Here is a 16,618-nt window from a genome sequence, read left to right on the forward strand (position 1 = left end):
GCCTCAGCGAGCTATCCCATCATCCTCTGCCTTCTCCTGCATCCTGATCCTGGCCCCAGCGAGCTACCCCATCATCCTTTGTCTTCTCCTGAATCCTGATCCTGGCCTCAGCGAGCTATCCCATCATCCTCTGCCTTCTCCTGCATCCTGATCCTGGCCCCAGCGAGCTATCCCATCATCCTCTGCCTTCTCCTGCATCCCGATCCTGGCCCCAGAAACCCCCAGCGAGCTATCACATCATCCCCTGCCTTCTCCTGCATCTCAATCCTGGCCCCAGAAACCTCCAGCAACCTATCCCATCATCTCCTCACTGCTTCTTTACCCCATGAAGGGTGACAGCTAAGGAGGGGGCAGGGAAGGAGGACAGCGTCCAGAGCCCCACTGAGCATGTGCAAGGGTGCCGATTCGAATCGTTGAACCTTCCAGTGTGGTAATACAATGTGCACTCCCCCCGCCTTGCTTGAATCTGCATCACGTGACTTGCTTGGAATAGAACTGACTCCGCTTCCCCTTCAGTTCGGAAGGGCAGCGGAAAGGCAACCAGGTGTGGTAAAACATCACGTTTTAACCTTAATTTGCATTGTTAGACAGGAGTGACTCTGGATCTGGTGTGAAAAAACATCATGCTTTGCATTGCTAGAACAGGTGTGACTCCGGATCTGAGCTGCAACCCCCCCCCACGTGTGATAAGTTCCATGGTCACTGCCTGCTAGGCTGTAGAGTTGGGCTGAAGAACCTAGAGATTCCTAGAGAGAACATACTAATCAAATCCACAAAAGTCAAAGCTACAAATGTGGAGGGTCAGATACACACACAAACACACACACACACACACAAATATATGTGTGTGTGTGTGTGTGTGTGCACACGTGTTTGTGTATATGTGTATACACACACATAGAGAAAGAGAGAGGGAGGCACCATTTCAGAAGTAACGTTCAAGATGGACTGATGAAGCGATGGACTGTAATTTTATGCACATGGAATTATGCTGTAGTTGCACAATGGTGACTTGTTACTGAATTGCAGGGTTGAGCAGTCACATGCAGAGTGGACATCAGTGTGCAAGACTCAGCCATGTGCAATGGCACCACATGTGTAACTCTCCTTCAATAGTCTTGAACTGAACACAGCTGTTCTCTAGTGGACAAAGATGTCCATCCCATTCCATAGGGGAACCTATGGGTGTGTAGAACACCCAACAGGATTTCGGCTGCTGATTGTAATTTAAATATAAATAAATTCTATCTCCATCTAGTGGGGAAGACTGTGAATGGATGGCAGTCTACCTGGCTGCTCAGTCTGCTATTTGGATTTTAAATTCTAAGCTTTTACTTTCCTTTTAAAGTTTATTTTCCAACTAGATATGGTTTGGATAGCCATTCAGATAAGGAACACTTCCAAGCAGTGGCTGTCCTCTTTGAAGTAGGAATCAGAGAATCCTGGAGTTGGAAGGGACCACAAAGGGCAGCTAGTCCAGTCCCCTGCCATGCAGGAATGCACAACTAAAGTAGTCTTGAAATATATTCATCCAACCTCTGCTTAAAGACCTCCAAAGAAAGAGAGTCCACCACCCTCCAAGGCAGTCTATTCCACTGTCTTTCCAGAGATTCCACCTAAACCTTAGGAAGATCTTGATGGTAAAAGTTGTTCGAAAATGGAACATGCTCCCTAAGAGAATGATGGCGTCTCCTTTGGAGGTTTTCCAACAGAGGATGGATGGTCATCCATCGGGAGTGCTTTGATTGTGTTTTCCTGCATGGCAGAAAGGGGTTGGATTGGATAGCCCTTGGGATCCCTTTTCAACTCTGTGATTCTGTGCTATAAGGCTCATCTTACACAAGGCACTGGACATTGCTATTCATTATGTTGGGGTGTGTGTGTGTGTGTTTTATTAATAGGTTTTAACCTGATTTTAATTTTTTCTGCTTGTTTTATTTTTGTGGATTTTTAACAAAAGTTTTTAAATTGTCGTAAGCTTTTGGAATTCCAGTCTGGGTAGAAGGAGGGATACAGTTAAATTTAATATTTCAGGCTCTTTGGATGCATTTCTACAGAAAAAACGCAGCTTGCCACTGCTTTAATTGCCATGGCTCAGTGTTATGGAGCCCTGAGATTTGCAGTTTTACATGGTCCTTAGCCTTCTCCGGTAATGAGTGCTGTAGGATGGAGCCGTGGTAGTGGAAGTGATGTCTAACTGCATTATTTCTACAGTGTAGATGTATCCTTACATCCCTCCTCACTTGTTACAACTCTGGACTATCCTTATTTCTAGCTTAATGCAGTGGTCCCTCCACGTTTGCTGGGGTTAGGGATGAAGGACCAGGACCTCTGTGAATGTGGAAAAACCACAAATAATAAAAAGCACTATTCTTTTTACCTGGGAGAGCACCTCTGTAGGAATCTCCAGATCTACCAGTGCATCTCTATGGTCAACATCTGCCAGACATTGATCATAGAATCATGCTGGAGGACCTAAAAATGCCGAGAACTGTTTTCTCTAGGAACTTCTAGGTTCTCCAGCACAATTCTATGGTCAACTTCTGGAAGAGTTGTGCTGGAGGACCTAGAGATTCCTAGAGAGAACATATTGATTGAAACCACAAATAATCAAATTTGCAAAAGTCAAAGCTGCAAACCTGGAGGGCCAAACTGTGCTGTGATTTGGAAAGATGAGCCATCTGATTGCTGATGGCTATCATGTTTCTCTGGAGACGGCTTTAGCATTGAATTGTTTTAATTATTGTAGTAATTTAATTTTTAATGTTTTAATTTAATGTTTTCTCCCCCGTTATACAGTTGCTATTCGGCTAGTTTGTTTCTCTGGTTTTATTTTATTGGGATGCTTTTTATGATGTTTTTAACTTGGTATGTTTTATATTGTATACTGCTTGATGTATTCATGTTGTAACCCGCTAGAAATAAGCAGTATTATTATTATTATTAATTCTATTTTAATATACTATTTCAAAAAAATATTCTTTATTGAAATGTATTTCCATTTGTACATCAATATCTAATTTCCATAAATTAACTCTTAATATTGGAAACTTAAAAAAAAACATCAGCTAGTTTCTTGCAAGGTAATACATAATTCTTTTATTTATTGATTCCCTCTTATTGCAATCAATTCCTTGCCTAATTTTGTATCTAAAGCAAAAATTATAACATTTTATTGACTATCTGACACTTCCAGAATAACCTTGATAGTTTACATGTCTAACTTTATGTTAGAAGTCGCAATTTCTTTTCATATCTTTGTTTTCTTATCTGGGTATCTTATTTTACCTAAAGCCCTTTATATCTTTTTTTTCTTTCTGAATTTTTTAAGTAGTATTGCTTCTTATAACAGTTCCTCATTTATATTACATTTCTTAAACCAATATTTGTCTATTGGTTCCCAATCCTTTAATTTCTTTCCCTTATTCTTGTTATTAATCAATATTGTTAATTTGTCAAACTCTTTTATTTCCATAACTTTAATATACTATTTTTGTATGTTTTTAACTGTATGATGTTTTTTAATGTTGTAAGCCGCCCAGAATCCTAGCCCTGGGAGAAGGGTGGGATATAAATAAATACAATAGTATAATAGTAGTAGTACTGTAGTAATAATAATAATAATAATAATAATAATAATAGGGCCTGCAGTTTTGGTAATCTGATATGCTGGTTGAGGGGGGTTGCAGACCAGAAACATCTGGAAGGTCACATCACCCCTGAATTAAAACCCTCTGAAGGTACAGGGCCAGGAAGGTCCTTCAGGAAGGGCCATGGAAGTCAGAGTAGGCAAAGCCAGGCTATATAGATGAGAAATTAGACCTGGTGTAAGGCAACATCCAATGTTTCCTCTGTGTTGGATTTCCCCAACTTGGTACTCTCCAGAGCTGAATGACTACAGCACCTGCCATCCCCAGCCAATGGTTACTCTGGTTGGGGTTGATGGAGGCTGTAGTCATACATCTCTGGAGGGCACCAACCTGAAGAAATCTCTCTTGTGTTGGCAAGCCAACCCTGAAGTCCATTCCAGTGAATTCAGTTTGTTCATAAATTGGGCCTTTTATCCACTGGGGGTTTGCCTTCCAGGGACCCCTCCCCCTCGTGGTGTACTAAATCTGAGGATTTCTCAGGTCTCCATTAATTGCGATGGCCATAGTATATTGGATATTTTCAATCCATGGAAAAACACCATGGGTATGGAGGTCCTCCAACTATATGTATTTGGGGCCTCAGTATTTCCCTCAGAAATATGTTCCATTCATGTTTATTTTTACCTGTCAGTATTGATCTTAGTTTTATTTCTTCTAGCTCTCCATAACACACCCATGCGCTCCATCTCAAGGTGGGCATATTACCTTGGGCATTAAGTCACCATGTGCCTTTTCAGGACATTTTTAGGACACAAATTGCATAAGGTTTTCTTAGGCAAGGAATACTCAGGAACCTTGTTAGTTCCTTCCTCTGATATCGAAACACCCTCTATTTTGAGCGTGACTAAGAAGTGCGAATTTATATTTATATGAGTGTTTTTAGCTTTTATTTTGTAACGCCCTACATTTTTCTGGAATGACCTACATTGTGTGGTGCCTTGTCCTCCTTTGCAGTTAGGACAGCTGGTCACTTTGACTCCAAAGCATAAAATACATTATGTAAGCTTTTGAAGCTCCACTGACTTCTTCATTGGGCAAAGATGTTGAAAATTATACAAGAGGGAGGGGAAATGTGACAATATTAGAGTCACAGACCTGTATTCTGTGTCTGTTATCAGTTAAGATGCTATTGAAGGATTTCAGTGCAGGGAGAGGACATTTCCCTTATTGTTCATACAAGGACTAGGAACAAAGAGCAAAGAGATAATAAAATTTCAACTCCATTAGCAATAGAAAAGTAACTTTCCTTGAGATCCAGCTGTCCAATCTAGTAGAGTTATAGTAGCCCTGAATGTGGATATCCAGTGCCCAAACTGCTACACCACACTGCCATTGAGATATGCCATTTCCTAATAACAGAAACTGGCACCTGCTTTTGGATTACGCTCAGCAGGTGTGGATCCCATTTGTACAAATTCTAATATTATGGAAAGTAGTATTTTATGGTCTGTTTGCAGGGAAGATACACCGATCAGTTATTCTGAATGTGGTTTTTATACATGGATAGAGAAAATACCCATCAGATAATGAATGCTTCCATTAGTCTTTGACTAAGAAAGTACAGTCGGCCTTCAATATCCACTGATTTTTTTATCCACAGATTCAAGCATCCATGGCTTGAAAATATTTTTAAAAGTATACATTCCAAAAAGCAAACCTTGATTATTCCATTTTATGTAAGGGGCACCATTTTATTATGCCATTATATTTCATGGGGCTTGAGCATCCATGGGTGTCCACAGGAGGTCCTGGAACCAAACCCCAATGAATACCAAGGGTCCATTGTATCTTGTTACTGAGGTTTGCAAATTCGAGGTCCTGTCCTTTTCAGGACTGTGAGGCCAGACTGATCAAATATGTTAAATACAGAGCCCTTTCAGTTTGCAGTGTGCTAAGAGAAAGCCTTCCAATTTTTGCTGCTGTATTGTTTCTCTTCCAATGGTGGAAAAAATTGCCAACCAGGAAAAAAAAATCATTACGAGGCTGTGATGTTTCCCAAAATGATAATGATGATCATTTTACCAGAGCCGAGAATTCCTAATACGCCTGGGAATAAATTGTCAAGGGTTTATCCATGTTAGTCCTGCTACAAAAATGTGAAGTGCCTGATATTTTGGGAAGAAAGAACAATATCTGTAAATCAGCAACAAAAGGGCCATGTTTCTTGCACAATCAAAGGCTCTTGCTTGTTTCCTCCTCTGCAAATTATTGCTGTGCCTTGAATGGTTCTAATCTTTTTTTAAAAAATGAATTATTGTTATTGTTATGGCTTTTACTGTTGCTATTGTCACTTTTATTTGCACATCACACCTTTACACATCTTCTGATAGAAACATAAAGGGGGGGGGGAATAACAAAAGGTATTTTGTGCAACGGCATCAGAGCGGGAAGGAAATATTCTTGGAAAATTTCATGCTGTTAAATCTCCACAGATTTACACTTTTATCCAGTCAAATTAATGCAAAACCCCCCAACGCAACGGTTTGGATTTTGAAAACTTGGGAGGAGTGTCATTCCCTAATAGTAATTATTGGTTTTACATTATTTTTTCACAGGGGAGCTGATCACAGCCGCCTATGAGCTTGGAGTAAGTATTAGTTTTATTGTTTAATCAATGCTCTCATTAACAGTTTTAGGAATTAAGGAAGTTTAATTAAGCATGGAGTTAAAGTAGATTAATTTATTTTTCAAACCACAGTTTTTGCTAACTTATAAGTACAGCACGCGACAATTTACTCCCAAGTTTTAAATCCAATTAAACTAAATTATAAAGCAAAGGCTTTACTGTATATACAGTAGCTTGGCGTATTATCAACCCAAATTTTGTATAAGCTGGGGAGAATAAAATAAATCGGGTTAACAATTTTAATAAGTTTTATTATTTAATAAACTTTATTATGGTGCATGATCCCCTTTAGGCGAGACCTTAAGGACTGTCATTGCGGTGGTAATCCGATAGCAGTGTGGTCTTTCAACTTGCGAACCAATAAAATAGTTCAGAATCTGTTCTCTCTCCCTCTCTGTCTCTGTCTCTCTTTCTCTCTCTTTTTTTGGTAATTATATTTTTTAAAAAGGAAGCCCAGGCTTTTGAATGACCCTAATATACTATGAACCCAAACTTCAAACCATTTAAGGAACGCTAATAATGAGTGTCATTGCTTTTCTTGGTGCTGCATTCTTATCTGTGATGGGCGCAGCCAAATCCACTAAGGCAAATATTTTCCTAAGTTTAAAATTGGCACTTAAGAAAAAAAGGGGGGAAATTGGGAGGAGGAAAGCCCCTTAGAAAAATAATAAAAAAGGAGGCTGTGCTTCCAACCTGGGTGTTTATTGCTAAGCTAATAAGAGAGCTATTTCTCAATTAGACTGCCATTGTGACATCTTAATGCAAATGCCTTCTCTGTTTGTTCCTAGGTTGCTCATCCCCCAGGCTATCCGCTATTCACTCTTCTGGCTAAATTGGCAATCGAGTTGTTGCCTTTTGGTTCCGTTGCCTATCGAGTCAATCTCCTGTGTGCCTTGTTGGGAGCAGCTGCCGCGTCGTTTCTCTTTGACACAGTTGTCAGGTAAAGCAGATGCCGCTGCTCATTTTCTTAGCCCTCCTACCCCCCCCCCCATGCTCAGGGGTTAGACATTAATTGCCAGATGCAATTCTTTGGAACTCGAAAACGGCACCAGCAACAGCCCCCGGGAGACTGTACATGCAAAACTTAATCAAACAAATATTGAACATTAAATAGATGGGCCCTGTGTTGGACCAAAGTGGGCTATAAATGAAACAAACATGCAGATAATTTGAAGATAAAAGCTGGGGTGCCTACAGCCCGTGAAACATTGCGTGAGCCCAAGCTGGCCCAAGGCGGACCTCAGAAAAGTTATATTTTTGATCCTCGGCTCCCAGAATCCCTCAGCCAGGGTGACCAGAAGTCAAAGAAAAATTTATTTTTCCAGACTCTGCTCTATAAACATGTTTCAAGCAGTCAACTGCTTTTGAAATGGAGGGGTTTATATCGAAAGCAGCTTGTGGAAATTACATTGGGAGGTCCAGAGAGGGTGGGTTGGTGGGTAGAAATTGGAAATGCTACAGAGTAAAACTATGTAAGTGAGTGTAAGATAATTCTTCGGATCCCATCCTAAAGTGCGCGTGGAAAAGCTGAGGTCTGAAAGAACACTGAGGGGTATCCTTTGTATTCCCTCCATCCCTTATTCTCCCCAGTTATAGAAATGGCAACTGAAAGGTGCATCCTTGAACAATCTTCCTGTATCCTGCTCTTGGAGTTACAGGAGGAACGTGGAATATGTTGTCAAAATGGCACATGCGGGGGAAAGCATCAGTGTAATGGACCATGGAGGTTATGCACTTTGTGCTGCCTCCCTCTTGTTGGAAAAAAACATTGGAGAATCTATTACTGGAGCTTGAAAAATTTGGTCATGCAGGTTGGAGGAATTTGGGGAGCTGTAGTCCAAAGAAGGTAACTCTCATCACCCCCACAATTTGGCTGTTTCATAGATTCTGAAGAACTGGGTGACTGTGTGGCACTCCTAAGCACAGGCATTTTCTTACTCGTTTCATAGCTGTGGTAGCAACAAGCATATAGCATTTTATGAGTACCATTATTTTTCTTGATATGATAAGATTTGGAGGAGACTTTGCTTGAAATGCCCAGGGGACCTCTGAATCCCTGTCAGAGAGTCTGCAACTGACTGGGGATGAGCTGAGGATTTATGTGTACTGGATGCACAGCTCATGTTGCAGTCTCTACATTTACTCCACCTGCCTGCCCCATAAAACACAAATTTGTAAAGGTGTTTATGGAAAATGAGTGGAGGAAATATATGCTCAGCTATTCCTTTCCTTTTCAGTGTTCCAATCAGATAGTCAGGGGCTTTTCTAGTTTACGCCATTCCGCCTTTCACTCCCTGATGGTTGCTGCGTACTTTCAAATCGTTTTCGACTTACAGCAATCCTAAGGCAAATCTAGAGAGCCACCATGGTATAGTGGTTTGAGCATTGGACTACAACTCTGATGACAAGGGTTCAAATCCCTACTTTGCCATAGAAATTAACTGGGTGACTTTGTGCAAGTCACACTCTCTCAGCCTCTGAGGAAGGCAATTGCAAGCATCCTCTGAACAAATCTTGCCCAGAAAACCCTGTGATAGGTTCACATTAGGGTTGGCATAAGTCGGAAATGACTTGAAGGCACAGAATAACAAGGCAAACCTGTCACAAGGTTTGCTTGCCAAGATTTGTACAGAGAGAGTTTGCAGTCGCCTTCCTGGGAGGCAGAGACTGTGTGACTTGCCCAAGGCCATCCAATGGGTTTCCATGGCTGAGCAGGGATTCGAACCCTGGTCTCCTGAAGTCCTAGTCCAACACTCAAACTACTGAACTGTGGTGGCTTCAATACACTCAATATTTCATAGAGTTGTTGATGGATTTTCTTTTTATATTCACTCCCCCTTTCCAAAACATTTGTTCTACTTCTGGAAGAGATGAATTTCTCTCAATATGCTGGACTGTATCCCCATCATAACTCAGCAGCACTCAAGTTAATATGTACATATGGTGACTGTGTGGTTATAAGCCATTGTGTCTAGATAGATTGGGGGGTTGGGGGTTGGTAATGCCTCTGGTGCATTTACTAAGCTTTTGTCATTTTTAATTTCTTCCTGAATCTTCCCTTTCATTCTGTTTCCCTTGCTTTTACCCGTCCTACTTACTTTCCTAGCTTTTAGTAGAATTATTCTTGATAGGAACAGGTACAGATGCAGATATTAATGAGCATCATTTGAAATAATTAACAATATCTGTGGTGAATAAATTGTTATCTTTCCTACTACAGATTCACTTATATTGCACCTCTTTCCCCCAAAACTGAGATTTGAGGTTGCTTTTAAAAAAAGGAAAGAAATACAATTTAAAAACTCACGCTAAGACCTAAGTAAGAACATACAAAAAAGGGATTTTTAAAATGTGATTACAGTATTGAAAGAATTAAAAGCATTTAAAACAAATCCATTAAAAGGGCAGTGTGCTGATTGAGTTGCATTGTGTGAACCATTTTCATGGTTTTCAAATGCATGAGGGAAACATTTTTTAAAATGATATGTAAACAGGCCTCCTCAGTTTTTGATTTATGAGCTTCTGGCAAATTGCTCCATTTTTTATTTCTTGGGCTACAATTTATATACAGTAATCTGAATTTTGCATTTGATCTTTGACTCCTCAAAAGGTTTTCCTATAACTCACAAAAGTTAAAACATCATCATCATCATCATCATCAACAACGACAACTATGTAAACTAAACTACACACATGCTCACAGACATACAAACACTACAAAACAGCCCAAACAATTTTTTCTCCCAAAAGAGTGCAACCATGTTTGGTCTTATTAACACACTTCACTGATCAGATTTATTTAACCAGAAGTAACAAAGTTTGTCACTGTAGAAAGACGCAGATGGCTTTTAAAAAACACAATGAAACATCAACTGTACTGGCAAACTTTTAATTGCTTGTGTTCCAACAGAGAGACAGCTGCCTCTGGACGGTTTTGGTGCTGCCTTTTCTACCTGTGTATAGTACAGTAACTTGAAAATTATAGGGACTGAACTATTGTGGAATAGAATTAAGATTTGCATTTGCCAAAATGCAAACAGGAGAATGTTGGTTGCTGGAGGGGACATGGTAGAGGTGCATCTTCATGCGTTGCATGTAGGTTTGTAAGGTCTAATCTTCACTGCAGAAATAATGTAGTTTGAAACCACTTTAACTGCCATGGTTCAATGCTGTGCAATCCTGGGATTTGTTGTTTATTGTGGCATCAGGGCATTCTGAAAGAGAAACCTAAATGTAAAGTTGAAGGCTTTCATGGCTGGCATCCATAGTTTTTTGTGGGTTTTTCGGACTATGTGGCCATGTTCCAGAAAAGTTTCTTCCTGACGTTTCGCCATATGCTTGCACAGATGCTGGCGAAACGTCAGGAAGAAACTTTTCTGGAACATGGCCACATAGCCTGAAAAACCCACAATAAATCCCACAATTCTATAGCATTAAGCCATGACAGTTACAATGGTATCAAACTGGATTATTTGTGCAGTGCAAATTAGACTCAGGGCATGTGAAGAAAATGATTAATCTGAGGTTTTTTTCTGTATCCTGGTTGGCACTGCAGTTAGTTCAGATGTTTGTTGGGGCTCGATTTACCAGCAGTGGTGTGAGAATACTGCTTTTTGCTTGTTCCTCATGGTTTTGGTATGTGTGTGAATACCACAACAGCACAGGTAGGAGCAGTGATGTGGGTTTTCCCAGCTGATTCTGCCATGACCAGGAGTGCTCCACTGCCTATATTCCACATGTGCAAGAATCCAATTTGAGATGATGACGGTGGTCACAGACTCATCCCAAGCTGAAATCTTACAAAGGAATTACATTGGTGGGTGGGGATTTTTGTTGTCCTACAGCAGGGTGGGGGAGGGAAAATAAGCACCAATACACTCAATATTTCATAGGCCATTGAATCAAACCTCTGCTCAATGGAGGAACATCAGCTAGAGTATATCCAAAAGGCATGAGGTCATGATCTCAGAGGAAGGTAACCCCCCTCTGACCAATCTGTTGCCAAGAAAACCCTCATGGTAAGTTTGTCTTAGGGTCACCATAAGTCAGAAATGACGTGAAGACACACAACAACATCATCATAAGACCACGAGGGTCATGATGATGATGATGATGATGATGATGATGATGATGATAAATTCAGATATTGAAAGTGCTTCATGTGCAGCATCCAGTGATAGTCTTTAACAACAAACTGAAGATGTGTATATATCCCTCCAGATGTTTGGCCTCCATTACATCAGCCTTCATTGACATATTGGCTGGAGCAGATAAAACTTTCAACTCTCAAACAACTGGAGTCCCATGTGCCCTACTGTGATTAGGTAAATCAGTGTTGTTATTTTCTTCACTGCAGATGTAGGGTTGTTGTTGTTGTTGTTGTGTGCCTTCACGTCATTTCCAACTTATGGCAACCCTAAGGGAAACTTATCATGGGGTTTTCTTGGCAGGTTTCTTCAGAGGGGGTTTGGCTTTGCCGTTCTCTGAGGCTGAGGGACTTGCCCAAGGTCACCCAGTGGGTTTCGATGACTGGAATTTGGATCCTGGTCTCTAGAGTCCAACGATCAAACTCATAGTCCAGCGCTCAAACCACTACACTACTCTGGATCTAGATGTGGGGTGAGGGAGTGAAATTTAACAGCATGTTTTGCCCCAAGGGCACCTTAATGAATTCCTGATGGAGGCAAGATTCATACTAGAGAGTTCTTGAAACATAGCTGCAGGTCACCCAGTGGGTTTCGATGGTCTCTAGAGGCCAACAATCAAACTCATTGTCTCTACTGGAACCCAGTGGCTAAGGACAATCATAATCAGTTTTGCCTAGATTACTGTTGACCTTTGGTTGGGCATCAGTTGTGTAGGAAAAACTCCATGCTACACCATGAGAGCTGGCATGATGTAGTGGTTTGAGCGTTGAACTATGACTGGAGACCAGGGTTTGAATCCTTACTCAGCCATGGAAATCCACAGGCTAACCATGGGTAAATCACACTCTCTCAGCTTCAGAAGAAGGCAATGGCAACTTTCTCTGAAGAAATCCTGCCAAGAAAACCATGTGATAGGTTTGCTTTAGGGTCATCATAAGTTGGAAACTACTTGAAGGCACATACCAACAAACCACTCAGGATTCACTTGGTTCTGGGATTCTAGTCTCTAAGGGGTTGTTTTATAGCAGAAATAGCTCCTGTGTTTTTGTAGGTATAGTTGGAAAGTGTTCCTTTTGAGACTTTTTTTTAAAAAAAAGAAATGTAATTCTTTTTTGTAATTATTTAAAGATTTAAGGACTAACTGAAAGATAACATTCCTGCTATAAGTGAACAATTTGGGGAAAACCGTAATGTTTCACCCTATGATGATAAGAATTCTGGCCTGATACTTTTCTGGATCTAGGTTAGTTAGATGGTATATATTTTGGTTAGACTGTTTAATTCACCTAGTTTTTGATAACTAAACCAGCTATCTTTGCCAACTAAAATGAAATGTTAGGATATTTCAAAGGTATTTAAATAAGGCAAGCTTCTCCCATTCCCCCTTGGCAACTCAACAATGCTGGGATAAATTTATTTCGGGATAAATCAGTTTAGTTTTAATTAACTCATGTCACCAACCTCTTGATCACACTCTCAAAGGTGACTCTTATTAAGAAATCCATTTGTTTATTATTAATTGTTTCTGGATTGCTTTTAATGCTCAAGAGTGCTTTGACAATCTTTATTGCATTCATCCTTGTTAAAAAAAAAGGTCCCCTCCCTTCCGCATGTCGGGTCCTTAATAATCCCATTTTATGGGTAGGGAACTGAGGTTGACAGATACCAAACTGCCCAAGGCTCCTTAATAAAAATGTTCATGGATGAATAAGGTCTTGAGTCCCAAGTTATTCACATCTAAATGCCAACACAGTGATGCCTGCTGGTCCATGTGGGCCATTTTGACAGCTTTCAGAACACTTTGGAAAACAACAACAACAACCACAGGTAAAAAAATTGGGCAAATTTTGCAAAAAACCAGGCTCCTTAATGAACAGATAAGCATCTAAAGAAAACGGCAGGAACAGATCTGGTTTTAACCTTTTCTGATCTGCAAAGAGTGCAAGCGGAGTAGAGGAACAGGTTGCAGATGTCCCTTATTACAGATATTTCTTTTCTCTGACATGAGAATGAATGTTCCTGTTTCATATAATATGAAATCCGAGCCCATTCTATGCTTTGCCGTGTGCTCCTGCCAAGCTGTATGGAAACGGGGAGCACAAGAAGGAAAAGCGAGTTGATGGACGGTAGGCTGCGATAAATGTTTTTACATACGGCGTGCCTGGAGGGAGAACTTGCCTTCCGTGTCTTATTTGCTTAAGTACACCTCTCTAATACTTTTTTTATGAATAGGGACTTTTCCCTATCAGATAATTCATCCTTAACTAATTTTCGCCGTCGTTAAAGAAATGGGGTTAATAGTAATAATAAAAAAAAGGCCCAGAGCTTTTGAAGGGGGAAAATATTTAAAGCATAAACTCTCAAGGCAAGAGTGCTTTTATCATATCGGTTAGGAACAGCGTTGAGCATAATGTCAGAGAAGAATAAATAATAATGCTCAAGTTCCATTAGTAGTGAGGGGGGGGAGAAATCCCTGGTTGTATACATTTAATTTTAAATTAATCTTTACTGCATTGCTAGTAATGCATTCCCCTTTGTAAAGATCCGCCCTCGTCTTCTATTCATTCTACCATCCCAAGCTGAAATCTTACAAAGGAATTACATTGGTGGGTGGGGATTTTTGTTGTCCTACAGCAGGGTGGGGTAGGGAAAATAAATAGGTAAATGAAAATAAGCATGGAAAGACTTTTTTTTTTGTATTAGCATTTAATTTCACAGATGCTAAAAATGTGCAACTCGGTACAATATTTGTTACATATAGAGGAGAAGAAGAAGGTGCTAGTCAAACATCTTTTTGCCATATTTTGTTGTTTATCGGAGGGGTGGGAACCATGTATTACGAAACGTGCTGATAAGCCAGCTTCTAATATGGTAAACACATATTTATCGCAAACTGTATGAACCTTCCTGATCCTGAACATCTGTAGGGAGGGCCACCACCACAACCACCATCCCAGGCATTCTTGGTGAAGACATGTGAGAAAGCCTTCTTGATGGTTACTCTCAAGTTAGGGAATTCCCTTCCCCAGGAGATTCATGGTGTCTTCTTGCCACCAGGTAAAGTCCTTTTTATTTAGGGACCTACAGTGGGCCCTTGGTATCCACTGGGGTTTGATACTATGATCCCCCATGGATACCAAAGTCTGTGGATGCTCAAGTCCCATTAAATACAGTGACATAGTAAAATGGTGTCCCTCATACAAAATGGCAAAATTAAGGCTTGTTTTTTGGAGTGTGTGTGTGTTGAATATTCAATGCCTTGAATGGTTGACTCCATGGATATGGAGGGCTGATTGTATTTGATTTTTAATATACTGTGGCAGATGGAGCTTTTAGGGTGTGTGGTGTGTTGTATCTCTATTTTATTATTTTTAAAATGTGGTTTAACATGTGTTTTTAAAACAGAACTTGTTTAACTGTGTTTTAATTTTTGTATTAGGTTGGGGGGTTGTATTAGAGTTGTATTGTGTTTTTAAATGTCTGTAGGCCACTCTGAAAGAGCCAGTGTGATGTAGTGGTTTGAACATCGGACTATGACTCTGGAAATCAGGGTTTGATTCCATACCCGGCCATGGAAACCACTGGGTCATACACTCTCAGCTCCAGAAAACCCCTCTAAGGATTCACCTTAGAGTCACCATGTTGGAAATGACTTGAAGGCACACTACAACAACAACAAGATGCAAACAACAAGCCAGAAAACCTTGTGACAAATTGTCTATAAGTTGGAAATTATTTGAAGTTACACAACAATAACAACAACAACAAGCCAAATTGGATCTCATGTTGGGAGAAAGGTACGATGTTAAATAAACAAATAAATAAATTATGGAAGACAGTAGGCTTCCTTCAGTGCTAGGCATTGTGCTGCATACAACAGATAGAGACTCAGTTTAAAACTTTCCAAATGTAAGTATTTGGTAAAGCGTTTCAGACTTTTTGAAGGTGCCCCATCTCACTGCTGATGTGATGCTGGACTCCTTGGCAATGTGGTTTGTGGGATATGCCCATCCTTAACACTGCCGCGTTGGTGCTTATGCCAGCGCCACAGATGCTTAGACATTGCTAATATATTTTCAGACTTGGTTGTCAAATCGGTTTTGAGATGGGAGGCTGCCATTTGCATACATATTTCTATAAACTCTTTCTTTTTTCTTTCTTTTTTTAAAATATAATCAGAAGGACAGTCTGCACCAGAGTCGCAGGGATGTTTTAAAGTCCATTTTGGGATGGCACCACTTCATTTCCCTATTTTGAAAAATTGTGAAGTAGTTCTCCTCTTCCCCAAATTTGTGTCTGTGTGTGATGACACAATCCTAGCTATTCCAAAGTAATTGCCAAATCTGTATCGACCTCCTGCCATTTACATGATGCAGAGTGACTTTTTAAAGGTCTTTTAAAAAATATCATCACAAGGCCAAGCTGTACAATAGCCACAGTGATGTTTTCAAGTCCCTTTGGGATGGGGCTACTTCATTTTCTTTTTTTGAAAAATTGTAAAATCATTTTCTTCTTCCTTGAATTCGTGCCTATGTGTGATCACACAGTTCTACTTATCCGAAACTAAGTGCCAAATTGGTATCCTCCTTCTGCCATTTACATGATGCAGAATGACCTTTTAAAAGTCTTTCCCGAGGTCCTTTTGGGGAGGGGGAAGCGGTGGGGTCAGGAAATAACCACTCCTCTGTATTCCACGAGGCGCCCACAGACATATTGTTAACGCGGCAAGTCCGCTGATGGTTTTTTAAGACGACAAATAATTAATGAAGTGCACATCCTACGGGAACAGTGCAGTTCAAGTGGCAAATCTGTTTTCTCGTCAAACAATAGGACCCCTTCAGAAAGGAGCAGACCATCTCTATGGTAATTTGGAGCCGAGAGCGGCCTATTGATTCGGTGGAAGAAGACATTATACAGTGTCAGTTGGGGTTGTTACAATTTCATTTGTCGTGTGACCCGAACTTAACCTTCTAAAAACCTTTTCTTCCGTGTACATAAACCCACCAGCCGAGTGCGTTTCACTGCACCGACGGTTGAGTACAGTAAAGAATCACAGCTTGGTTTGTTGTTGTTGTTGCCGTGTGTGTATGTGTGTGTCTCTGTTTTTAAAAAAATAACAATAAGGATCAACCAGCCATCCCACACACACCCTACTTTCCCATTTCCTCCTTTTATACGCTATGCAAATCAGTTTT

At 40.3% G+C, this 16,618-nt stretch overlaps 1 protein-coding gene across 1 annotated transcript in view; it reads left to right on the plus strand.

Moving 5' to 3' along the window:
- Positions 1–16,618, plus strand: part of TMEM260 (transmembrane protein 260) — an 85,248-nt gene that overhangs the window by 15,927 nt on the left and 52,703 nt on the right. The window contains 2 exon segments of the mRNA XM_042460885.1: positions 6,206–6,237; positions 7,065–7,216. Of these exon segments, the coding sequence (XP_042316819.1) occupies positions 6,206–6,237; positions 7,065–7,216 (184 nt within the window).

The sequence above is a fragment of the Sceloporus undulatus genome, chromosome 1 (genome assembly GCF_019175285.1).
Source record: "Sceloporus undulatus isolate JIND9_A2432 ecotype Alabama chromosome 1, SceUnd_v1.1, whole genome shotgun sequence".
In the NCBI taxonomy this organism is placed as follows: Eukaryota; Metazoa; Chordata; class Lepidosauria; order Squamata; family Phrynosomatidae; genus Sceloporus; species Sceloporus undulatus.